This window comes from Convolutriloba macropyga, chromosome 2, assembly GCF_964194025.1.
Source record: "Convolutriloba macropyga chromosome 2, txConMacr16.3, whole genome shotgun sequence".
In the NCBI taxonomy this organism is placed as follows: domain Eukaryota; kingdom Metazoa; phylum Xenacoelomorpha; order Acoela; family Convolutidae; genus Convolutriloba; species Convolutriloba macropyga.
Window position 1 is genome coordinate 67,908,799 of NC_134469.1, and position 26,056 is coordinate 67,934,854.

Sequence of the window (26,056 nt, forward strand, 5' to 3'; positions counted from 1 at the left end):
GATAATGACAGGTCTCAAAGTATTCATAAAGCAGTATGAATGAACAGAAAATCATTTAAAGTTCAATTGATATCTCATGGTTTTCATTATAGTAAATTAATTGTTTTCAAGATAAAAAAACGTATATTTTGTAAACTTTTTGTGGTTTTTTTTGTATACTTGTTACCGATTATCATTAAAAACTGGTCCCATTTTTTCTATCGAAGGACAAACTAGTTCCTTTAATCGGAAACTCTTAAAATTACGGCTAAAACCTATAAGCAAAGCCGGCAGATTGCTGTCTATAGCAAAAATAGACTGTTGGAACCACTTCTAGCCCAAATTATAAAGGAAAGGGAGGGGAGGCGAGCCTAAATGGGACTTGGAAGTTCAATAGTGGGCTTCAAATAACCACATTAGAGGTTACTTTATACCACTATTAAGATTTAAAGTGAAAAATGGAACCAGTTGCGGCGCAATTCTCATTTGGCTTTTAGTATTAAATTGCCGCCAATTGAGTTCAGCTACTTGAAATTGTTATTGAGAGAGAATTTTAGATCACGCGAAACGCAAGAAGTCAAGGGCGCAAAAGTTAAAACGATCACGCTCAATTTTGCATAAAAAGACACACACGTCTACAATAATTGCTATGAAATTCGTTCAAGAGCAATTAAAATTTTACAGGAAACAGACAGGACAACATTGGCATAAATTTGGATAGCTTCATATGCAAAAGCTTTTTATGCAAACTCAAAGTATACCAATTAAACCAATGGATTAAATAAAATATAGAAAGGCTGATGAGTTAGCCTTTTTTCGATATCTGTTTTTGCTCTACAGATTAACCTGAATACATTTTTGGCATAAAATACGTTATTTTCTACTTAAGAATCACTAAAATGATTCGAAAACAAGTAGACCACAATAACTATGGAGTTCGCATTAAAAAGTGATTGCTATTGCTCTCTTCTGTTCGCAAAAAGCACGACCGTAAGTCCGCAAAATTGAAAATCACAAGAAACGCCCCCAATACAAACCTGCGAACCGTCAAACGAGACTCCTCAGATATGACGTGAAAAGACAACTTTAAGTTCTCTGGATTCTCGAACGTTTGTATAAGATGAAACGAGGTATAAACCCAATTCATTTATTCGATTGTAAAATTAACAGACGCGCAATAATAGCCGACGGAAACGTCTGACTCGCCGCTTAAAAAAGACAGAACATATAGTCAATTGACACGATCCATCAATCTTTCAACAATTACAACTAAAAGTAACATCTAGCTAGGCAGGCAGTTATCACATCAAAAATCAAGAACTAGAAACAAAACGTTCATTATTGGACCTCCAAAGTTTCACAGTTTTATCGTTTTCAAGGGAGCCAGATGCAATCAGGTTGTTTTTAGGATGCGCATCTACACTAACAACAATGTCTGAATGTCCCGAAAGTTTTTGAACAATCTGACGAGAATTCATTTCCCAAATATAAATGAGGTTGTCTTCCGATCCAGACACAATGTAAACTCCGTTACCCGTATGAGACACACAGGAAAACAGACAATACTTCTCGTTTTTATGTCCAGTGTACCGTTTCTTGGACTTCCCTTGGCTGTAGTCCCACAGTTTTATGTGGCTGTCCATAGTTGACGAAAGCAGGAACTTTCCATTTGGTGTGAATTTGACGTGGCCCACAGAGGGGTTGTCTGGGTGATTAACGATGGTTTTGAAGCACTGACCTGACCCGGCGTCCCAAATGCGACAGAGTCCGTCATAGCTGCAAGATACCAGGAGACTACCGTCTCGATTAAAGTCACACGAGGTTATTGGCTCCCCATGCGCTGGCAACAAACGCAGAGATGCACCTACACAATCCAACAGCATGTGATAAATTTTAAATAGCACAGAGAAAAACAGACATGAAGAGAAATTCTATATATGAAGAACGTTTTCGACGAAAGTCATCTGACCTCAACTGACTAATATTTAATATACATTACGCAAATTGTACAACAAAAGCAATTCTCAGTATAATGGGTGCCGAGTTTTTAACTTTTAAAAATTGCGTTAGTAAATCACACCAAGGAAATGCCAGTCAATTTGATATTACACTATATTCTTTTTCGATTTTCAAAGTGGCTTTTAGACTAGTTACAATTACTACTGTGAAAGGAATTATGCAAAAATTGGCAATTAATTTTTTTTGTTTATAATTTGGGCGTTGTTTATTTGAAAACTACAACTGAAAGACGCTAGTTTTAAAATTCATTTTGGTAAAGGACTCAAACTGTTCAATTTATAATACCTGTTTTCACGTCCCAGATGCGTATGGATTCATCGAAGGAGCCAGAGGCGATTATGTTGGATTGCGGATTGAATTTACAGCAGAACACATAGCTGTTGTGACCTTTGAGGGTCTTGACGCACTTTCCAGAGCTGAAGTCCCACATTTTGAGGGTTTTGTCGTCAGACGCAGTGCATAGAAGACGCGAGTCCGAGCTCCAACAAACATCTGATATTCCTGAAATTTCAAATCTGTTTCATTTTCAACCAATACAATCTTGATTACAAGCCAGTTTGAGCAAAAGTGTGCACAAACAAATTTGCAAACTTTGAAAAATAGCCGGCCAAATGTTTAAAAAAACCGCGAATGACTCATATGATCTAGCTTGAAATTGAATCACGCAGAGAAAAGAAAAAAGATGAAATTGGCGGTGTTTGATTAGTACAATTTAGAAACGGATTAGTACAAATACAAAACAGCATTACATTTAGTAAACACGGTGACGTACAGCTATGCCAACGTATGACTGTTCCGACTATAAGAATGCCAAAGATTTGTAAAATATTTCACCGGATAAAGTTCTAAACCAATCAGATCACTCTAACTGAATTGAGCGAATTGTCAAAAAATTGAGCGCAAAAACTCTGAATCATTCGCAATGAAGTGGCGAGAATTTGTATTTCATTTATCAGAAGAAAACTGGAGTGGGACAAATTTTAAGCAAGCAATGATACTTGGGAACCACCCGGACTTGAGTCTCAGAGCATTTCAGCGCTGAACCTGCACATTTCAAGTGTGAAAACTTAATTCAGTTCTGAAATATTGCATCTCCGGAATATTTGAGTTTTTATATATTCAAGAGTTTCTTCATGAGCACTTCTTCTTCATTATGATTATATTGAGGCCATGGAGTTAGCTCAGGCTAAATTTATCCTGTACAGTCTGAAAATTACTCATACTTCAAAATTAAGTCTGAGCAGAGTAATGTCATAATTTTGTAGCCTATAACTGGTAATTACTATAGTAGCATACAATGACGTCTTGACAAATATACGTACCAAAATGTATAAATTTCAACGAATGTGATTGGTTGAGAAATTTAAAACATAACCGACTAACGTCGGGCGAATTGCTCTCAAACGACCGGAGAGCGGTTGGCTTCGTCAACAGCTAGCCACGGTTTAATGACCTCAGGGCACTACCTCTTTATCCCGTTTCTGAAGACGAAAGTCAAATGGGTCAGACAAAAAATCGGCCAAGCGAAAAACTGCATAAAGGACAAACGGGATTAATATATAAAAATAAAAATTAAATTATAAATTACTGATATCAGAATCTCAAAGAACATTCCATTACATCCATAAACTATGCAATAAAATATTATCAAACCCTAGAGGAAATTCCGTGTCTCTTGAGGCCAGAGGAACCTAAAAAAAAGACAAAAAATTGCAAGCTTTGTTTTAAAAAATTGCCAAATCTTGTGATATTAAAAAGTTGAAAATTAATCCATGGCCAACAAAAACCAGTAACTTATCATCAAACCCTAACGGAGGTTTTCTGGCCCTTGAGACTCAAAAAATCTGAATAATGACAATAAATGTCAAAAAATTGAAAAAAAATGGCAAAAATATCAAAAATATGCCAAAATTCGTGACGTGAAAATCTTGCAAGACATTCCATTTAATCTAGAAATTATTTAGTAACCTATTTTCGAACCCGAGAGGAGATCCCTTGCCTCTTGAGGCTAATAAATTCTAAAAAACTTGAAAAAAAGCAAAAAAAAATTGCTATAATTTGTAACATTAAAAAATTGAAAAACTATTCCATTGCCTTTAAAAAATTGTCAGTAACTTATTATTCAACCCCTGAGTATGTTTCCTGGCCCCTGGGTCTGGAAAGACCTGAATAAGTGACAAAAATCGAAAAAATTGCACTTTTTGTCAAAAAATTGCTAAAATTCGTGATATTAAAATGTTTAAACCATCCCATTACAACTAGAAACATAGCAGTAACATATTATCGAACCGTAGAGGAGGTTCTTTGACACCTAGGGCTGATAAAAATTGACAAATGTCAAAAATTTTCAAAAAGCTTGAAAAAAATTGCAAAATAGTAAAAATTTGCGTTTTTAACAAGCGGTTGTTCGTCAGTAGCCACGGAGGGGGGGGGGGGGGGGGGGTTTGCGGATCACTGGGGTTGATTGGGGGGCATCACTGGGGCGGGGGGGGGGGCATTGGCGCGGTGGGAGGCGGGGGTGGGTGGGGCAATAGGAGAGGGGGGTCAACAGTGGGGGTGTCTTCACCTCTAAGAACCGCCCTTCACACCATAAGTATAAGTTTAAGTCTCCAAAACAGTTTGAGCTAAAACAGAGCTGAAAGGCTCTCAGAGCACATAATGCCCGCTGGGCGCTACCTGTTTATCCCGTTTTTGAGGACGAAAAGTCGACCAAAAGCGTCAGACGAAAAATCGGTCAAGCGAAAAATCGCATAAAAAGACCGACAGGACTAATATAATTGCTACAAACTTCGTTTGAGAGCAATTAAACACTGTGACTTTATGCGTGCAATTAGCATAAACTTGACAAAGCCTAATGCCAGATTCTAGATTATTTTCTTCATGAGCAGTTCTTCTTCATTATGATTATATTGAGGTCATGGAGTTAGCTCAGGCTAAATTTATCCTGTACAGTCTGAAAATTACTCATACCTCAAAATTAAGTCTGAGCAGAGTAATTTCATAATTTTGTATATTATAACTGGTAATTACTATAGTAGCATACGATGACGTCTTAACAAATAGACGTGTCAAAATGTATAAATTTCAACGAATGTGATTGGTTGAGAAAATTTAAAACACAGTACCTTTATGCTTTCAATTAGCATAAACTTGACAAAGCCTAATGCCAGATTCTAGATTATTTTACCCCATCTGTCCATGCATTGCGGGCCATGGCCATGCCTCAGCGGCCCGTGGGATTTGATGCGAATCTATCACAACCGAAATGGAGACCAGTTCTCCCCCCATTTAATTTTTATCTTTCGGCTTTTCGTGCTTTCCGAGCAATTTTAAATTAACATTTATATCCTATTTTAAAACATGAAGAATTTCTTGACCAATCAGCCAATCAGAAAGCAATATTCCCATTTTCTCAATTGTGATTGGCCAGCAATAAAATTGCTATATTTTGGTGCGTCTGCCATTTTCACTAGCGCCGTAGCATACAGACTATTTATATATAAGCTATATTACAACAAAGCCCATTTAGCTTAGTGGTTACGACTTGCTACGCAGATTAATTGTTAAAAGTACCCACGCGAAAGTTCGAAAGGCATATAAATCAAACCTTGTTGGCGGGAGTTAAGCTCAGCACACTATTTTTCATGCAGTAAATTTTACTCAAAAATCAAGACTGGCCCGTGTAAATTGGGACTTCAACAGAGTACTGACCATCCTAAAAAACAATGTCTCTTTACTGATTCAGCCCTGATTTACTCTGCCACCAACCTCGGGGCAAGACCATATCTTAGCGGACCGTGGGACTTAATATGAATATAATAATTGTTGTACGTAATCGGTAAACATGAAAATGAATCAATAACAAATAAGTATTGAAAATTTAACCATCGGCTTTATGGCCTTTATCCAGCAGCTTTTTAGCAGCAACTTGTTTACTTCATTATAGTTCACTAAGTAAAAGCTCATTTACCGCGAATGACGCACAACGATCAAAGAATAATAGAAGCTTAAAGAAGTCAAAGAATTCTACGCTACAAGTTGCAAATACGGGCAATATGAAATGAAAATGTTGGCAAAAAACATCCCAAAAATACCAAGCAAGAATCGAAAAAATTTGGAATTTCATAGGTTGAACATAGGACCCACAGTTTAACTAATTTAACAAATAACTGGAGGAAAATAACAATGAAGACGATGAACCTAAAAACTACAAGACCTAAAAACTTTATAGGGAAGAGGTATTTTGAGCTTTTTGGCGCGTTTTTAATATTTGTTTTTTTTTTGCATTTCAAAGTCGGGTTTCAAAATCAGTGCTAGATTAAATTGATTAGAAAATATTTGGTGCCACAGCCATAAACACCAACAACTAAAAACATTTACCATTAGAACTTCAGGACTTACACTATCTTCCAATAATCAAACAAACTGAAACCAATAAGGAACACAAGCAACTCAAATTCAACGACTGCTCTTGACCGGTGCCTCGATTATGTTCCAGCATGCTTTAGTCTCATTCTTCAATGACAACTTATACCAATAATTGAAATATTACAATTTACATTTAGTAATGGATGATTTAGTAGTTTAGTAATTTCATTAGAAAAACTTACCACCAGAATAAGCCGAAAACTTCCTAAATAATTTACAACCAGATTGCAAAAAGCGCATGTCTATAAGACATCAACGATCCAAAGATTTAAAATTCCAAAACTTGACCATGAACGAAAACTATAGAATCAAAATTGTAAATTTACTAAGTTCTAAAATCAACACCTAAGCTTCTACAGAGAACTACCCTTCTGATCAATAAAATACAATTACAAAAATTTACCATAATCCAAACAAATGCGTCTCGCATAATCGAAAATAGTTCAGAAGATATCAGCAAAAGGTCAGGCTAATATTAAATATTGGAGTTGAAATAGGGTAGTACCAGCCATGAACAACAATTTTGCTTGGACCATCAACAAAATCAAACCTAATGCAACTTAAGAAGCTTTCAAAAGCTGTTCAAAAGTCAAACAGCTCCAATAAAAATTCCAAAAGCAGAAACCTAAAAAACTTTAGCTACACCTTCAGCTTTTGTTTGCATTAATAGACATCAATTAATTTAGCATCCGAAATGCACCTTAATTCGACTGAATTTTTATACGGCACTATTACGGCATCTCAAATCGTTAACAGCAAAAAATGGGTGGAAATGTCGCCTAAATTATCACCCAAGCTCGGGGCGCAAAATTACAACAAAAACTAGACCACAAACAAAAAATTAAAACAACTTAAACTTCGCTTTTCAAGTCGACGAGAACAAAATATGCTATTAACAGTACGGTGCTATTAAAGCTGCCTCTCTCAGTCCATTTGGTACAAACTGATCTCGAATGATACATGCAGACAACCGCTATCGGCAACAAAATATTGGGTGAAAATTAACTCGGGTTGGGGTCCCATATAATCCTTTCCATGAATAGGATAAGTTATAGAAGCCCACCAAAGGACTATACTATTCTCCATTGCCATTTTAAGATGCGCATACAAAATTAAAAATTAAGATTTTATTAACTCCTCTGAATCAGCTGAATTATAAGCTTACCCAGTTTGTGTCCAGATATTGTTTTCTCGAATTTGCCATCATGTGCTGACCAAACTTTGAGCAATTTGTCGGCTGATACAGTAGCCAGCCAGTCACCGCAGGGACTGAATTTGACAGCAGAAACACTTCGCGTGTGTCCACTCAGTGTATACTTGAGCTCATAGTTAGGTTTTGGAACACTGCCAACTTCAGTTTTGAGGTCTTCCTGAGACATTTTCAAGCAAATTTATATAACTCCGCGGTGACTAAAACTCCTAATGGCTCTTCACAGGTTATGGAAGTTTAATTTTCATCTCAATTACTGAAAAGAGTTTTAACATTAAAAAATTTCGTTTTCACAAAGCAGGATATTTTCCACATGGGCATATTAAAGTTAGCGCCTATATTCTAAACCATTCATTTATATAAAAGCACGTATTATTTGACAATTGAAGCAGTTAATGGACGTCAGAAATTAACAAAAAAAAATTGAGACAGTGGAAAATCTGTTAGCAATTAGCTGCAACCTTTGAATTGTCCGCCAATTATAATTTTTTTCCATTTTTCAATTTCAGCAATTACGTATAAAACAAGGAGGCTCGGTAATGTGCGTTCTCGGAGGCTCGCTCATAATGTTCGGACCCCGCTCAACTACGTTTCTGGCTTAATTTTCCACCAAACGAGGAAAAGATAGAAAACTTTCAAAAAATCATTGTTCGAAAACAATTGGTGTATCCATTTAAAAAATTGCTTTAAGCTCTAGGCATTATACAAAAGAAACAAAAACTCATAAGAGGGCCGATGATACCAGCCATTAAGGAGAGTAAGAGACAAACAACACAGAAACAACAAGCATTACTTACGACCAGAACTCAATTTCTGTCTACTTTATCTTAAAAAACTTAATGACAAAGTCAAGATAGCATCAGATGAAAAGTGAACAAAACCAATAGATTTAAAACCGTAAGACATAAAAACAGTAAGCTTTCAACTGAAAAAATAATAGTCTAGCTTGCTACTGCATAGGAAGCCAGCTGTAAATGTCATTAGTGAGACTAAGTCAAAACATTACATATTAACTGAATACAGTCGGAACTCAAAATTTTAAAAACAATTTTATGCAAATGGTGTTCAAGCCAAAACACCACATGCTTTTCGCTCAAATTATTGGTAACTTCATTCAATGGTATCTCTTTGCACGTAAATCTGACCAGTCAATAATAAAGGCTCGATTTATAAGCACTCTTGTCTGTAAATAACAAAAAGGGCAAAATATTTCAGAAGAAATATACAGCGTCCCATTACAATCCAAAAAAAACTTTTACCATAAATATCAACAACTAGACCACAACTGTTCTTGCTGCTTCTCCGTTAAAAAAGATCTAAATGTTGTCAAATAAGAAAAATTGACCAAAAAGACATTATATCAAGACTTAATGATGATTTTTGAATACTTGTCGCGTTATCTAACAAAAAAGACCAGTATTTATCATCTAAAAGCATTAGATAGTTTCCTTGATAGCACTCAAGACACCCAAATAGACATTTGATTAATTAAACCCAGTCATAAGACTACAAAAGAACATCAAATGCCCGCAAATCAAGAATTCATTAGAAATTTACTAAAACAATCTGTCGGAGCCATAAAAACCATGTGCTTTACTCATTAAACACACTGTTGGTTCATTAGACTTTGACGGAACATTAGACCTTCTATCAATTGAATCTGTATATTTTTTTCATACAAGACCTTGTAAGTGCGATGAAAAACGCAAAATAATACAAAAAGTGCAATCAAATTAAATCCGAATACTATTTCATTTCAAAAACCAACGATGAGACCAAAACTGACCGTGCTATCGCTGCTATAGATTGCATAATAGCTTCTTTGGCAAACGAAAATCTTAAAATTTTAAAAAACTATGCAATTTCTAAATAAATATAGGTTAAAATTTGCGAAAGACCCCAAAAATGTTTTTTCCAGAATATTATCTTAGGAACCGGAAGTGCAATTAGCCCATATTCGACCCATTGCGACCCCGAAACAATCATTGGCAAAAAAAAATTGCCGTCAAAGTAGTTACCACTCAATAAACGAAAATCAATTGAAAAAAATCAAAAACGGTGGACACCGAGAAGAACCTGAAATGAAGACGCATTTTTGTTTCAAAAATTGACTACAAAATTGCTTAGTTAAACCTGTAAATTTTCATCTACCCGATCAATGACCCAATATGCCAGTCAGAGAAAACAAACACCAATAAGAAAAACAAAAAGCCTGAAAAATAAGAAAATGACCTTATTTATTTGATATAAACGGCACTGCATAATTCGAGTAAAAGAAGACTACGGCAGCAGCTTTCACATCTGCACCTTTGTTCAAACTGGAGAGTGGGCCAAATAGGCACATTTGATGGCATTTTTAAGAAAAATGCCGCAATGTCAAAAATTTAGCTGTTCAAACAATTCCCCGACTCTCTTCTATCTTTAAACGTGAAACTAATCAGACTATCGAAAACAATTTTGTCATATTCTAGCGATTATTGATCTAAACGTAAGAAAAAAATACGAAAAAGGTGAACAAAACAACGGAAGTTAAGCTAAAGTTGACAAAACTTTATATCTCTGTTATTCTAAAAAAAAAACATTTTTATTTAAAATTCTACGCTTGACAAGATTTCTAATTATACCACTCAGAATTCTGTACGATGAATATATCGATCGGCGAAAAATGGCTGACCAAAAAAAAACAGTTGAGTTCCTCATGCCACTAAAGTGGGTCGGAACAATAAACACAAAAACCTACAGTGTTCCTAAGCTCCTTAAAAGACTTCAAGCGCATTGCCACAAACAATTCAAGAGCATTTGGAAATGTAACATGAAACCACGAACCGAAGCAATAATCTACAGCTGCTCACAAACCAAAGCAAAATTCGTCAGCTGCTCACGAACCAAAGCAATATTCGTCAGCTGCTCACGAACCAAAACCAAAGCAATATTCTTCAGCTACTCACGAACCACAGCAAAATTCTTCAGCTACTCATGAACCAAAGCAATATTCTTGAGCTGCGAAAATAGTCGTCCTAGAAAAATTGTGTCAAATGATTTTAAATAACGCTGCCAAAGAGCGATCCGATCTCGACAAATTTAGTTTCTCCAGTGCTCCGGTTATTTTTAGACATAGCGGACGAATGCCGGATGAATTGCTCTAGGAATTACTCTAAAACTGCCCTCAGGGTATTCACAGCGGTATAAACTGGCGTCAGCTTAGGGAGGCTAGTTACACTGGTTGGGGATCCAAGTCTCAAAACTGTCCATTACATCGAGTTATCAAACGACGAGGCGAAACCGAATAGTATAATAACTTCGGGAGGGCAACAAAATCCATTTAGTAAAGTTTTTAGTTAATAAATGCCTTTGATAACCAAATTTACCAGTGTTAATTCACATGTTATTGTTAACGTGTTATTTCACCAGTCGGTAAGTTATCCAACTATTATCGAAACGAGAGTTGATTAAAGGTCTGAATGATCTTCAAAATGACCATGGCATCTGGCTTTACCAGATTTGACTGAGCTTTGATCATATTAGATCTTAATGGCAAAACAGTACGAATGGAACAGCAACAACATTATTTCTTCGTTCAATTTTAATTTACAGAACTATCCAAAACACGTCGGAAAATTACTTTAAAACGACAGTGTTATTGTTCTCCGCTTAAGCGTTGGGACTTAAGTGCACTAGAGTGCAGAACGCTATCATCAATCAAATTTAACGCTGAATCTATAACCGGAGAACTCATGATATAAAATGTCGAGCTAAATTTACGCCATAAAGTCGGCTTTTGTACAGCTAATGGTCAGATGAAGAGTTGAAAAAAGACCAACTGGTGGGCAACATAATAATAGGAAAAAAGACCAACCGGGCAATATAATGTGAGCTCCAATCTATTGCAGTCTGCGCCATTTGCAGTCGGGGGAGGGGGAGTAACTACATTCACAGAAGGGTCTTCAAATGATGTTATTACAGGTTACTATATGCCACTATAATCATTACTAAAAATCAAAGTGAAACAATTACTCCAATTTCTGCCAACTTTTCATTTGACTTTTAGTAGTAAATTGCAGCCATTTGAGTTCAGCTGCTAGCACTTGTGAATGAGAGAGAAATTTAAATCACACAAAACGAAAAAGTCAAGGGCGGAAAAATCACTCCATATCTCAAAACGGTAAAGCAAACATTTTGCATGCAAAACACAGCCGGGAGAATACCGGATACGAAACGAAGAGTCAGTCAACATAATCTTTAAACTTACCTCACCTAAATAAGAAATATCAAAAAAGGAAGATTGAAAGTTACATAAATAACTCTCTAATAAAACTAAATGAAACGTTTTCAAAAAACTGAAAACTCAATTTTCAGTCCAGGGGTTCGGTGTCGGTAAGGTTGGGGGCTGTAATAGAAAGAAAACTGCTCAAAACTCCCGTTTGATCTGGAGTGATACGACCAGTTCTTAATAACTAAATTAGAAACTAAGCGTTAAGTCCAATGTTAGCAAAAAGAAGTCAACGTTCTATAAAAGAAATCAATGTTGAAAAACAAAAACAAAAAGTTCGCGTCATGAACGAACCTATTTCATCTACAGAAATAAAAGAATATAGGTTGTGAAAAAATTCAAATGAAACTTAGAACTACTGTATCTGACAAGCAGATGAATTGAACAAGGCCAGTCAAAAACACAAACAATCTCAAACGTTGAGAAAGTAAAACTATCAAACTAAACAAAAATATAATCATTGCAAAAACTCTTGAAGCATTTACACTGGAGGCCAAATTTTATTCGTTTCAACCTACCCATTCACCCACCCTAAGCAAGGCAAAAGATTAAGCAGGGATTTATTGACAATTTTAAAAAATTTGGAAACTGCAAAATTTATGGAAAATTTCTAAAACTTGCAAAGTCAGTATGTTGAAACAATTTTTCGTCTCTGGAATCTATCCAGTAAACTGTCTGCAAGACTTACAAAAACTTCATTGGTGTTTAACGATCGATAAACTAAATGACCAAAATTTTCAAAAGAAACAATTGCAAATACTATTGTAATTTTTCCCAAAAATTGTGAAATAAACATCTTTAGAACCAATTCATTGTCAGCAGTAACACAATTTCAGGCCTAAAAAACCTTTACCAGCCCATAAAGATTGCAAAACTCGGAACATGATAATTGTTAGAAACCAGCCTAGAGGAGGTACCCTGACCCCTGAGGCTAAAAAGCTTAAAACATTACAAAAATATTCTTAAATTGCTAAAATTAGTATCAATTTTCGTGTTTCGTTTGTAGTACAAAAACATAAAGCTCGCAAAATGGTCCAAAAAATTTTGTCTTGCATAAAAACTTTATCAGGTTTTAACGTTAATCTATTACCGGCCAAACAAAAACTCGAGAAAGGAAAAAACGTGAAAAGTTGCACCAATTTAGGCTCAAAAACTCTTAGAAATGACCTTTTAACCTTGAATTGAGGCCTTCCCAGCAGCTGCACCACTCTTAGCATTTGACGGACTATTAAAGCCAGCTATGGGCCTCGAACGAAACTTAATGCCCCCTGGGCCTTCCCTATTTATCCCGTTTTGAAAGATGTGTCGACGTCGTGGAAAATGTGAGAAAACATCCTACGAGAAGTCAAGAGCACCAATACAATCCAAATATAAGATTGCAAAAACCTGTACAATACCAATATTCCTCTTCGAGTCGAAAAAAAGACCAACATATTTGCAATAATTGCTTCAAACTTCGTTCAAGGGCAATTAATAAACATAGCTGGCAGATTGCCAGAAAATAGCCGCAATGGATTCGTAGATCGGCAGTCTAAAAAACAGCAAAAAAGACAGACAAAAAAATCGTCTTTTCATTGAAGGCTGATCTGCCAGATTTTGATTTAAAATCTGTATAAGTTATTGCTGCCTTTATCAGCTGATCTCAAATAACCTTCATTTAGAGTGACACACACCAATTTGACCTTATCTCTTTGAATTAAAGCAAATAAAAGTCAATTTCAAAGTAAAGAAGTCATTTTTGAGAGTGAGGTAAGTCAAGTGTGACCAAAAAATTAACGTCACACATAAAATTCAGTTGGAATTGCATGAACGAATGAACAAAAAGTGGCTGTGACGTCATATGGTCGTAACAAAATCATGACGACGAAATAAAAAAACATAGCAGGACAAGTCCTGACGTACAATTCAAAAAATTTTCATTGACTAAACAGAAAAATAGACCACGAAAGGACTATGAATGGATAGTGAAAACCATTTAGAATCCGATCCAAAAAATTGAAAAAAACTGTAAATATCAAAATGAAATTACCGCGTGTGAACAAAAAACCACTAGCCAGAAAGCGAATTTTTGTTCAAACACCGTTTTCTCACTCTACTTTAAATTTAGAGAGAAAAAATTTCACGCCACAAAACCACTCGCTTTTTCGCTCCACTTCCTGTTTCGGCGTGACCAAAATCACTACTCCAATTTGACTTCAAAAATCATGAAAATGTGTGAACAGATCTTAAAAACATAGCCGGAAGAAATCCGGAAACGACTAGAAGTGGAAATCCGTTTAAACGCCATCCAACTACTCATCAAACAAAACGTGCCTTTACTAATTTATGATTATTTTGAAACAAGACCATGAAATAAAAAAGTAAAGACAATAAAATCAAATCTGTTAAAATATGATAAAAATCTGATCAAATTTTGTTATAAATTGAGATCCCGAAAAAACTATCTCTGCCAAAATAACTTCATCAAAACAACTAGTACTTACTAAAACCACTTATGTGAATTCTGAAAAAATACTTTAGGCAAAATTATGAAAAGAAAGCTCTTAAATCAACTTTCACTGAAAAACTGGAAAAAGTTATCAAATTTTTTAAAATTTCAAAAGCATATAAATCCAAAGAAAAATTCCCATCAGCCAATAGGGTATCCAGATGCTCGCAAAACAATAGGCAAGTCATAATAGGCTAAGAAACTTAGCTAAAACAGAAAAAAAACGAAAAACTGCAAAAAAAAAATTAAGAAAAATAGTTCCAATTTTCGCCATCTTTTTGTCATATTTCTCAACAAAAAAATGATTCCTACCCACAAAACTATAACCAAATGTTATCATAAATTTGATCAAGTAGAAGGGGTTTCTTCAATACCCATTTGAGCCAGTAACACAAAATAATCGTTAAAAAAACGCAAAAATTAGCCCGAAAATCAGCAAAATACATTAAAAACCTCCGAATTATCATTAAATTCACATGAATTTCCAAAAACCTTCAAAGCACTACCAAAACCAGCCTAAAATTAAAACAAAATCATAACCAAACCTCTTAACCAAAATTAAGAAAAAAACTGCTTTAAAATGCCGCACCTGAACAAAAAAATTTCGCTCGCTTAGAGAAAATTTTTTCACACATGAATTTCTGGCTCTCTCGAAAACAGCGGTATGAACAAAAACCACTCTCTTTTCGCTCCGCTCTTCACTTTTGTTCAGCAACAAAATCACTCCAAATTTTTTCACGCGTTTCATTTCCCGCTTCAAAAATCACTCCAATAAAATTGATTAAAAAAAGACTTCTCCAATACTCCTCTTCGAGTCGTAAAAAAAAGACAGCGCCCCAATACAATTCAAATTCTTTGAATTGTAAAAAACCAAGAGAAGGCCAATAATAGCCCCAGCTATCGCTGTGCGGCTATTAATAACAGAGTATTTCGGCCCCTTGGTTTTGGTGCTTGCAGTGTGTACATCTTTTCCAACATTTTATGCAGCGTGTTCATTTTATCAAAGAGCTGCTTCATTAATTAGAGAGTATTTTTGTCCATTTTGCTTGCTTTGCAGTCCTAGCACAGTTTCAGTTGTTTTCTGTGACAGTCTTTATTTAGTTCATTTGAGCCTAGGATAACAAATCAAGACAATAATTAGTGTTAATGAAATTCGTCTGATATCGCCACAACGTTTTCTGAAGTTACTTGGCTTACTACTTCATTGCACCAGTAGTAATTGATGCATTTGATTTTCGGACTTTACAAAGTCTAATTTCTTACAATTGCAATCAGCTGTTGAGTTCACGTGTGAAAACATCAGTTCTTGAAGCTTAAAGTTTCAAAAATTTAAAAAATGTCCAGTCTAGAACTTTACTCCTCCTTCTATTGAAGTAATCACAGAAAGACTCGTTACATACAGTAGGACAATGAACAATGAATACAAAATTTTGCAATATTATAGGTCAAAATTTAAAATACACTTGAAAAATGATGAAATTTTATTTAAATCTTCCGAACTTCGGAAGTTTTAGTACATGGCATTCAGAAAGCGTGGTAAATTAGGTAAAAATTTGAAAAAATAACCAGTACGCTTTAAGGTTAGACTATTATACGGATCTCGACAAAGTTAAAACGAAGAGTCTCATTAAATATTAAATTACATGTAAGAATGTAAAGTAATTGTAAGGAAATTCCGAAATTCATTTCTCACATCCAGTTTGGGACAAGATTAAGATGGAAAGAAAACTCCGTTAGTTCTAAATTTTACATCCACTGCCCACACTCACAAATTTACCAATGAAAAATTACAACTAAACGCAAAATAGAGTCCCTTCATTAGTTTGTCACTATTATAATAATTATGCACAAAAATAAACAATGTCATTTTCGAAACCTCTTCTTTTGCACACCAACCATTCAGAACATAATCTTACAAATTGCCTTGAAACACTTTAACGTCAGTCTGACTGTGTTGATGGAAATGAAACATTGCCGGAGTGCGTAAACAATAATTTCGCCAATTACTTGCATATAATAATTCGGGTCAAAAATTAAGAAACGTACACCCTTATTTTGATACAGAGAATTAGCATATTGACTAATAAAAGGTAGTAAAATTGTGGTTCAACGATAGCACAAATTGCGATTTAAAGGCATTCGTATCTTACTGCATCAACCAACGTATAAAGTCAAAAAATAAACTGGATTCTGACATTGAGCAAACTAAAGTAAATGTGGTATTAATTCATGTTATTGAATCAGCGCGGTGACAATGGAGAAGACAACACTTGTTGTGATTGAGTTGATTTGATGGGATGGCCAAGGTAAGTAAGATTTGAATAAAAGCGATAGACAGGCAAAAACTCAACATATTAGAGGTCACACATGGATCTGACGGCCGCAACGGGGGGGGGGGGGGGGTTGAGGGGACAATAGCTAGGGGCAAGATTCTTTTTTGTTAGAACGAGAGTCAAAACAGGCAGAATATCAACACTTTATGTTCAGCCAGATGTACTGAAATGATACACTACACCTCATTAACTTATAATTTAATTATCTTATCACCAACTGATAAAATACTGCCACAACAGCATTTCAAACATCTAACACCGTTCGGAAAAACAAAAATAAAACAGTGAAATTCGAGAGTTGAACCAGGGATTATCAATGTTTTGTGTCGAAATTTTTGAGTGCACTGCAGTTATGGGGCCAGTCACTGTAACAAAAAGTTGGGATTGTCGTAGGTGGTGTCGGATGGGTTTGCTTGGGAGGGGGATGTTGGCTGCCTTTTTGTGAGTGTCGACACGTGAATAGAGCACCCTCTCATATCATCTGCACTCCCACACCTTGATTAACGTGTCCACAGAGCCCGTGATCACAAAAGGCCTCTCATGGTGGAAGTCTAAACAATTCATAAACTCTTCAACTAAAACCACAAACCGTCTGCAAATTATCTCAAGAACGTACCAGTCCTGATCCTCTTTTATAGTTTTGCATAAAAATTGAATAACGAACAACTGCAAGACTCCTACAAGTCTCTCTACAGATCAAATGGTCGCAACAATATTTACCGTGACAAACAACAAACAAACAATGCCTGTTAACTACGGAAACGACCCTGATGTTTTCTTCACTGCTACATTCAGCTTCTAAACTGAAGAATATACAGCCTAATAAAAAATATAGCTGGCAGATTGCCAGAAACTAGCCGCAATAGCTTCGTAGATATAAAGTCTCAAAAAGGCAGTAAAAAAAGCAGAACAAAAAAGAAGCATCTTCGTAATTCAGAGATGTTATATGTTGATAAAGAATCTTTTTAACTTCTTGCTGCTCCTATTAGCTGTCCTCAAATACCCTTCAATTAGAGTGATACACATTCACTTGACCTTATCTTTTTGAATTAAACTGAAAAGTCAAATTCAGAAGAAAATTCATTAGCTCCAATAAGACTCAAAATCTACGTCACGCACGCAATTCGAATGAAATTGCATGAGCGAATGAAGAGAAAGCACATTTGAAAAATTGTGACGTCATGTGTCGTAACAAAAATCTTGACGACGAAATGAAAGAACATAGCAGGACAAGTGCTTAATATTAATCCAAAGTATTGACTTAACTAATAACAAAAATCTGCAGCCACGTCAATCAAAGAGATTCAGAGAAGATCCTGGCCGCATAAGCGCAAAAAAGAACAATAAATACTAATTTGTAATCTGAAAGTTTATATGGATCGAAACAGTCCGGTAGAAATTGGTACTTAACACTCCTCAACCAATTAGGTTTCACGCCTACTATTAAAGAGGAATGTCTTTTTATGAAGAAAGGTGAAAATGCTATAGAAGGAATGGTGTGTCTTTGGGTAGGTGATATGGTGATATAAGGCTTGCAAAACGACTTTTACCAAAACTTTGAAAACAAAGTTAGTGTGCATTTCCAACTTAGAAGTTAAGAGATCTCAGTTGCTTCTTACATCAAAATTGGGTAAACAGAAAACGAAATAATGTTAAATCAAGAAACTTCTGCAAAAAAATTTCCAGAGAAATTTAACATGATCGAATCAAAGACACTAGAAGCATCATCAGATGTAAGCTTGAAACTGTCAAAATTCTATTCAACAGAAATAGGTACCAATGACCAGAGAGAAAAGCATGTAGTTGACTATAGGGGTATTACTGGGATTCTTGAGCTATTTGGCATTAACAAGTAGGCCGGAAATTGCGCATGCAGCTCGTTTATTGTGTATGTTTATCCAAAACCCTGGAAGACGACTTTGGATGCGGTAAATGGATGTTTACGTTTAAGTAAGAGAAAATGAATGCTAGAAAAGATGAAAAACTGGAGTTGACAGGGTTTTCAGACTGAGATTGGGCAGGCAACATAGACAGTACCAGTGGTTATTGTTTTAAACTCAGCAATAATTCATGTGCAATCAGTTGGTCTAGAAACATGCAAAACTGGATATCTAATTCAACCGCTGAAGTTGAGCTTAACGCTTTAGTCGAGGCAAGTAAGGAAGCGAAACATTCAGTAAAACTTCTACGGGAAATGAATTTAGAAACCCAGCAGCCAGTAAACGCCTTTAGAGACAATCAAGCTTTTATTGCTCTTATTAACAATTCTGAAACAGAAGACAAAATTCTTTGCATTAAAATTGCACTTGGTTCGGAATTTAGTCGAAAGTCAGTTGTCATAGCTATACTACGTGTCTACCGATCGATGCCGGTGGAGACTCTTACAAAAAGTATTGCCAAGGACCAAAGTATCACTTTTCGTCATGTCCTTCTCGGAACAAACACTTAACATGATAGGAGGAGTATTGAAAGTATAATATTAATCGGTTGTAGCATGAAAAATTGTACGTACCTCAACCTACGTGCTGCTTTACATCTTAGTGATTTATGGAAAATGTGATTGTAACAAGGAGCTAACACGTGCTACGTGTAACAATTTTGTCCCCAACTATTCATTTTGGTTTGTGTGAACTAATGATGCTTCACATTTTCAAGACATAAATTATCATAGAAAAATGCAAGTAAAGACGGGATGTCATGGGATGTCAGGGAGGATGTAAATTAAATGTGATCAATAAGAATTTAAAAGCGGGACTTTTGGGGTAATAAATAGGTGCTGAATTTGGTGCTTATCACCATTGTTGGGAACTATCAATTCTAATTAAAGCATTTGATTACAAAATTTGTCTCTCCGTTCCCATTAGCCAGAACACTCGAGTGACTCTCATGAGAACGACAATTAACGTGCCACATATATCTTAACTGCACTCATAAGGTCGTACCACAAACGTTGACAAAACAAAAACAGTTAATTTCCAGTATCTTAGCTAATCGAAAAAACCACTTGCCAATCAAAGCACTGCACAGCAACAAAAAACAGCAAAAAATAGCGTATATAGCAAAAAGAAAATTTGAATAGCGCCTTTCAGACCATTAAACTCTGCCTCTTCAAGCGTTCCTAAGCAGCTTTGCCTAGAGTTACAATTAGAGCTCAGTAAAACTGTATGAGCTATTCAGAGAATTTTTGCCCTCGGGATTACCAGCTTTTCAAGTTTCTTTCGACAACAAACTGAAATCTCTCCAGCAAAAAAATGTTCCAAAACAAAAACTATCAAGCAAAATTTTTTACATTAGAAACCTATGACTACAATAATTTTATTAAGCATCATTCGTTCTATTAATTAATCTCTTTCGCGCTGCTTTTGAGATTTGTTCAGCAAATTGTGCTAAACATTTGTTCTAAATGTGGCGTTGGCTCTTTCATCCCGTTTCACTGACCATCGACCAACTAAAAATGTTACTCCTTTAGAAGTCATGAAATAGGAGAGCACGTAAAAAAGCTATGTGATTAGCCTTTTACGTCTTTCATTTATGTATTATTAAATAGCATTTATTTTGGCGAGCGAAGATTCTCCTGTCACTAATTCGATGATGTTCAAAACATGATCGACCAAAGGTCTGTCAGCGCTTAAAATCATTGCCAGCCTGAAATTCAGCGTCCAAAACCAGCTCCATTCAGAAAAATTAAGCAGAAGGACTAACCTGCAGGCTAACAGAAACTTGTTGGACATATGAAAAAAAAACATTGGCAAAAAAACGACAAACAATTATTTTCTGTTTTGAAAGTAGCCAAAATTATTTAAAACTTGAAACTTATTTCCTCAAAACGAACTCTATTTGGGTGACTTCTATCTTAAAAAACTACGCGCAAACCTTTAAAGGTTTAATCGGCCTTAAAGTTACAGAAGAATGACAAATGCCAAAAAAATTTATTCGAAATACAATTTTTGGTGTTCATGATCATTTTGGCATTACCAAAACGTGCACCTCAAAAATCAAACAAATAAATAACAGTATGAATACGATCGCTAGAAACCATGACCAACGTCAATTTGTGAACCATTAAACAGAACACTAAAAACAGCTAAAAAAAGCATGCAAAATTTCATGGCCCAAGCGTTGAAAGGGGCGGGGTCAACGTTGAAAGGGGTTGGGTCACGCGATGGGGGTTGGGAGCGCTGCGTGAGGAGGGTTGAAATCACCAACTGAGGGGGTCAAACTTTCAAGAATGAGAACCGCCCTCTCAACACATCGAAATTTGCCTAAAAAACAGTTTCAGTCAGTCAATCGCATACTTAAAGACTAGTAGGGTGTACGGCTCTAAGAGAGCTGCTCGGCCACAAAAACACCGCAAGACTAATACAATTGCTTCAAACTTTGTTCGAGAGCAATTGAAAAAAGCTAGTAGATAGACGCAAAATAGCCGCTAAATAGTGTCGAGAGATAACAAAACAACAGAAAAATAATAAAGCAAAGAAAACCAAGGAGTATACAAAATAAACAAGATAACAAATACAAGAGACTTCTGAAGTCATAGTGAGGTAAATGATGTATGATAAAAAAAACTAATCACGCCATTAACCTGTGAACTGTTGAAGCACAGTGGAAAAAGACTTCATGCACACGATTATAGTGAATCGATGGAGATGACGTATCAACAAACATAGCCGGAACAATCCGGAAGCGACTCCAAGTGCAACCTCAATTTAAACAAAGCCAACTTCCCATTTGAATTAATTATTTGTTTCAGCAACCTACTCAATTCGAAAGAGGTATAATAAAAAAGAACAAAAACTAAAAATCAAAATTATTCAGTTGTTCTCTGCAGACATTGCAATATTAATTGCGTCCACTCTATGATTTACAGCATAATACAGAAACATAGAAAATGATACATAAGAAAACCGAGAAAAAAAGGAAAAAGAAACTATAGTCATAGAAATGCCTGTATTTTAACTGGGCATTACAATTCCGGCACGGGCTCTTTTCGGTGCCCTTTTCGAAAACTTGTAAAAATTTTACAAAAATTTTGTGATTTTTTTTTTAAAATTCTGAATCCTTTTACTAGTCTAATGAGACTAATGAAGGACTGAAAAAAAAGTGACTAACCTGATGGAATACTGAGGTAAAGGTAAAAAAAAGATAATTTAAATTTGATAAGTTTCGTTCCAGCCTAAAAATCTTAATAGTTTTGCGAGTCTGAGACAGGAAAAGTGGTATCAATTTTACGGGTTTTATTGCCCATATGTTTGAACTAACAAGTGAGAAGTAATAAAACTGAAAGCTCGTTGAATTTCAAACTTGGAGAAAAGTTTCAAAAAGAATTTCGAACTGAAAAAAGCGCATGAGAATGAATGGAGGACAAAATATTGTGAAAACTGAACGATAATTGAAAAACTAGGGTTAAAAATTTGTCTGAAAATTGGTTTAAAAAGTTATTTTATGCGTTCATCACTGTGTCGGCAAATGCATGATCTGGGGCCAATTGAATTTGTATGCAATTATGGGTTGAAAATAGTTCGCATTGAGCGTTTTAAGTGCCTTTTTTGGAGTCATTTTGCGCCAAAAATAGACAAAAATTGAAACAGGCAAAAATTGATGTTTTTTATTGTAAGTTTTAAGAAACGTTTTTTGGCCGCAAAAAAGTTTTAACAATTTTTTAAAATGTAAAAAATGGTAGGTTAAGTACTGTTGAGGAATCGAATTAAATATAATTTATATCAAACTTGAATTGCATTAAATATAATTTAGTGATGACTTTTACCTACATTTCTCTATTTTTCGATAAAAACGTCAAATTTGTGCAAAAATTTGTGCTTTTTGAAGTAAGAATGTAGAATAAAATGGTTTTTGCTAGTCAAAATTGAATAGGCGACAAATTTATTTTTGGTAAAGTGTGATAAACACAATAATAATGAGTAATTGGGTGGTGATCATATGTTACTTTTGTTAATTTTTTTGACAATTTTTGGTTAAAAAAAGCGATAAAATTGATGTTCCTCTGAGCAGGATTAAAGAATAGAAAATGTTTTCTTAGTTGAAACACAAATTAAAAGAAGGTTTTGTCATTTAACAGCTTGCCGAGACACATGAAATTGACTAATTGGGTGCCGTATGTATGTTATTTTTTGTGTTTTGTTAAAAATATCAATAATTTGCGGACCAAAAGCTAAATAACAGTCCGTTAAAGTAGACGCTGTCAAATTAAAATAAGAGTCCGCTGAAGTAAACGCTGTACAACCTTCGGTGTACAATGTTTGGATTATTTGTCTTGAATTTGTGGATAAAACCTATGACAATATGAGAAAAAAGCGTGTTTTTGACAATTTTGACGGTGATTAACACAATTTTGTTCCTCTAAAAACTTCATTGAATTGTTCATGTATTGCTTCACTACATGGTAGACGAAACTCGGGAGAGGGGGCAACCACAGAACTTCTTTGAGATTGAGTTCTATTTTAAGCTTACCTGTGCAATCGACAACATAAAAATGAAGGAAATGTGCTCTCAAATAGTTTTATCGCATTTTCTTTTCAAAAGAATTCAAAGATAGCCGAAATTCTTATATTTCGCTTACAGCCTGTTGATACAAATTCAACCGTATGTTATTCATTGATGGGAAGAAATGACTGAAAAATTTTCCTTTCAAGATAAGAGTGACTTTTAAATAAAAAAAGAAAAAATTGAAGTTCCTTTTTCCAGAGTTTGGTACTTGAAATAAACTAAGTGATCTGAGAAATAAAACGAAAAGTAGTCAAAGACAATAAAGTCAGCTTTACAAAAAAATACACACATAACAAACTCAGCAAAGAAAAAAGTTTGATTTAGTTTTGATACGAGACCGATTCGTTTCTTTGGGGAAACCACTTCCTTACGGTTGGAGTCGCAAAGCTCACGCTGCTAGAAACATCAACTGGTTTGTTTTCAGGTATACAAGCAAATGTATCATTGACCGTGACAGGTTTTGGCGGTTCGATAAAATTTTCTGGGCTCTTTATACAAGTTTTCATTTTTGAAACGCTTTCGAGCAGTTTTAGATCTCTCCAGTAGCCCTATTATATTCATACAGTTTGACGTTGTAATCGTAAAAACGATTTGTACCCCATCTTCCAATAAGTCCGGGTCAAATACAAAATCTGACATAAAACGTAACAAAACCCAGAATGAATTGAGCTCTCTTCAAAAGGCCTTTCTCAAATCGAAATGACTGAATAAAATCAAAAATCATAATAGACACGCACAACCATGTGATTTACTGAGCAACTCATCTAACTGATAATCTTATTGTACAATGACAACAGTCTGTTTTCTGTACGTCTCATAAGCAAGTGTTCTGCTTTCGTCCTTGATTCAGCCTTCAAAAGGATGGCTACGAGACATGAAGCAAATTGAAGCAAATTACTTGGGTATATCAGACTTGTACAAAACATTCAAACAAAAAATTCTGTTATTAAACTCTCGTAACAGTTCTGCTGAGTAATATATGGAGTGGGCCATATGAAAGTTGAAGCCAAAAGTAAGAAATCAAGACTTCAGTTATTAGTTTATTCTAAGGCGTGTTCAATCAATTCGGTCCGTTTGTGGTGTAAAAATTTACTCACGTAACTATTACAAAAACTTTTATTGCACATAAATCCTTGTATTTAAGGTGAAACTGGGAAAATATTTAATTCAAAGTTTTCAATGTCTTCGTGCTAGCGCTGTTGTATGAACACACCCAATTTTAACTTTCTCATCTAGAGTAATTACTAAAAAACATGCGGTTTAAATACCAAAAACAACTGATAGGAAGAACGCTTTGTAGATTAAATGTTATTCAAATTTTTGTGGCTTTTTAATATCTTGGTTTTAAAACGTGTTCTCGCCATAAATTTCATTTTTAAATAAGGCAAATTCAATTCACACAAAGTTTCGCGCAGATACTTCACACAAAGTTTTATTTTTTACACACTCGCGTTTCATAAGCGTTAGAACAAATGTGAACTCAGTTCTTTCAATTAAATCCTATTTTGCCTGTTGCTTATAATTTTTTTCAAAATGACGTAATGAATAGAAAACATATTTCTAATATTTCCAATCATTTTAAGGAGGTATGCGTCTCGAAAAGTCAATTGAATGCAGAAACTTTGAACAAAATCTACAAAAATTATTTATCTGTATCAACAAAATACCCAAAAAAAACAGTGTAGGATTAAACTATTTTCCGGCTACAAGTGAATATCTGAGTGAAAATGAAGGGTTTCAGTTTAAATAGCGCTAAAATTGAGGCCCTACATTGGTATTATTGACATAGAATATTATTCAGCAGATAACTGTTTGAAAATTACGTTTGCACGATATTCTACACGACACAGGTGGTTTCATATACGAAGTATATAACCAAGGAGCTGTTTACTTTTAAACGCTCCATGGAAAAGCAGCAACTGTTTTACCGGTCATTTGTTGGGAACATTGTTTTGCTAATATATAAAAGTTTTCAACCGTCAACTTTTCACTTATTGGGATGCTGAACAGTAAAACTGTTATTAGACGTTGAAGGAGGTTTATCTTGACTGCGTGTATCTTTTACAACCAACAAATCATAGTCAGTTAGCAACAACAAAAGCAATCTATCAATTCGTTGACTGGAAATTTGCACGGTATTGATTGGGACCGAGAAAACTATCCCTATATTTAGGTCGCAAAAATTATAAGCGTTCGCTTGAGGAATCCCGGTGCAATATTCTACGCTAAGGAAGCGGATAATGTAAACGTTTCGTCAGAATTGCTCTAACGCTCTTTTATTGATCTGCATTCAATTGAGTGTCCTTCCATATCTGTTAACCATTTTACACAAGAAAATCAAAATCACTCAAAGGGCAGACACATTTTCAAAAAACATTGGACAAAGCAAAAAACCATTTTCAATTTCAACTGGTTAACAAATTAGAGAGGAATTGACGAAGCACCCCTGTCACCGAGTTCAACAATTTGCCTCTTGATTACCGGGGACGGGACGAAACCATAAAAACCGAAAATCAGTATTTAGAGAGAAAAGTTAAATTTTTGCTGATTGAGAAAGAAATTCGCTCATTCACTCATTTAGTATATTGTATGGAATTTTCTCTGCAATGGAGAAAGCAGAATGTCCTAAAGCTCAACCAGAGTCTGTCCTCCGAAACTCTTACTGATGTCGAAGCACCCGGCTGGTGCAGAAATTCACAATAACGATCCTTCACTGCCAAAAGATATTTAACTTTTGGTGAAGGAAGAAAGAGTGCAAAAAAATGTTCATTATGACAAAGCTGAGAGTCTCTCTGATTTCTTTATGATTCATTTGAAAGACTTTC

The 26,056-nt window shown here is 35.1% G+C and overlaps 2 protein-coding genes across 2 annotated transcripts in view; both read right to left on the reverse strand.

Annotated features, from left to right (window-relative positions):
• Nucleotides 1-1,197: 1,197 nt before the first annotated feature.
• LOC142335418 (uncharacterized) lies at nt 1,198-7,888 on the reverse strand. The gene is made up of 3 exons (XM_075383896.1): nt 7,592-7,888; nt 2,284-2,499; nt 1,198-1,843 (listed from the first exon to the last, which is right to left on the reverse strand). The coding sequence occupies exons 1-3, from the start codon at nt 7,803-7,805 to the stop codon at nt 1,293-1,295; spliced, it is 981 nt and encodes a 326-aa protein (XP_075240011.1). The 5' UTR covers nt 7,806-7,888; the 3' UTR covers nt 1,198-1,292.
• An 8,128-nt stretch (nt 7,889-16,016) lies between these two features.
• The window catches only part of LOC142334640 (lissencephaly-1 homolog), a 36,079-nt gene continuing 26,039 nt past the window's right edge, over nt 16,017-26,056 (reverse strand). The window contains exon 8 of the mRNA XM_075382838.1: nt 16,017-17,278. Coding sequence (XP_075238953.1) covers nt 17,205-17,278 — 74 coding nt within the window. The 3' untranslated portion in view covers nt 16,017-17,204. The remainder of the gene's footprint in view (nt 17,279-26,056) is intronic.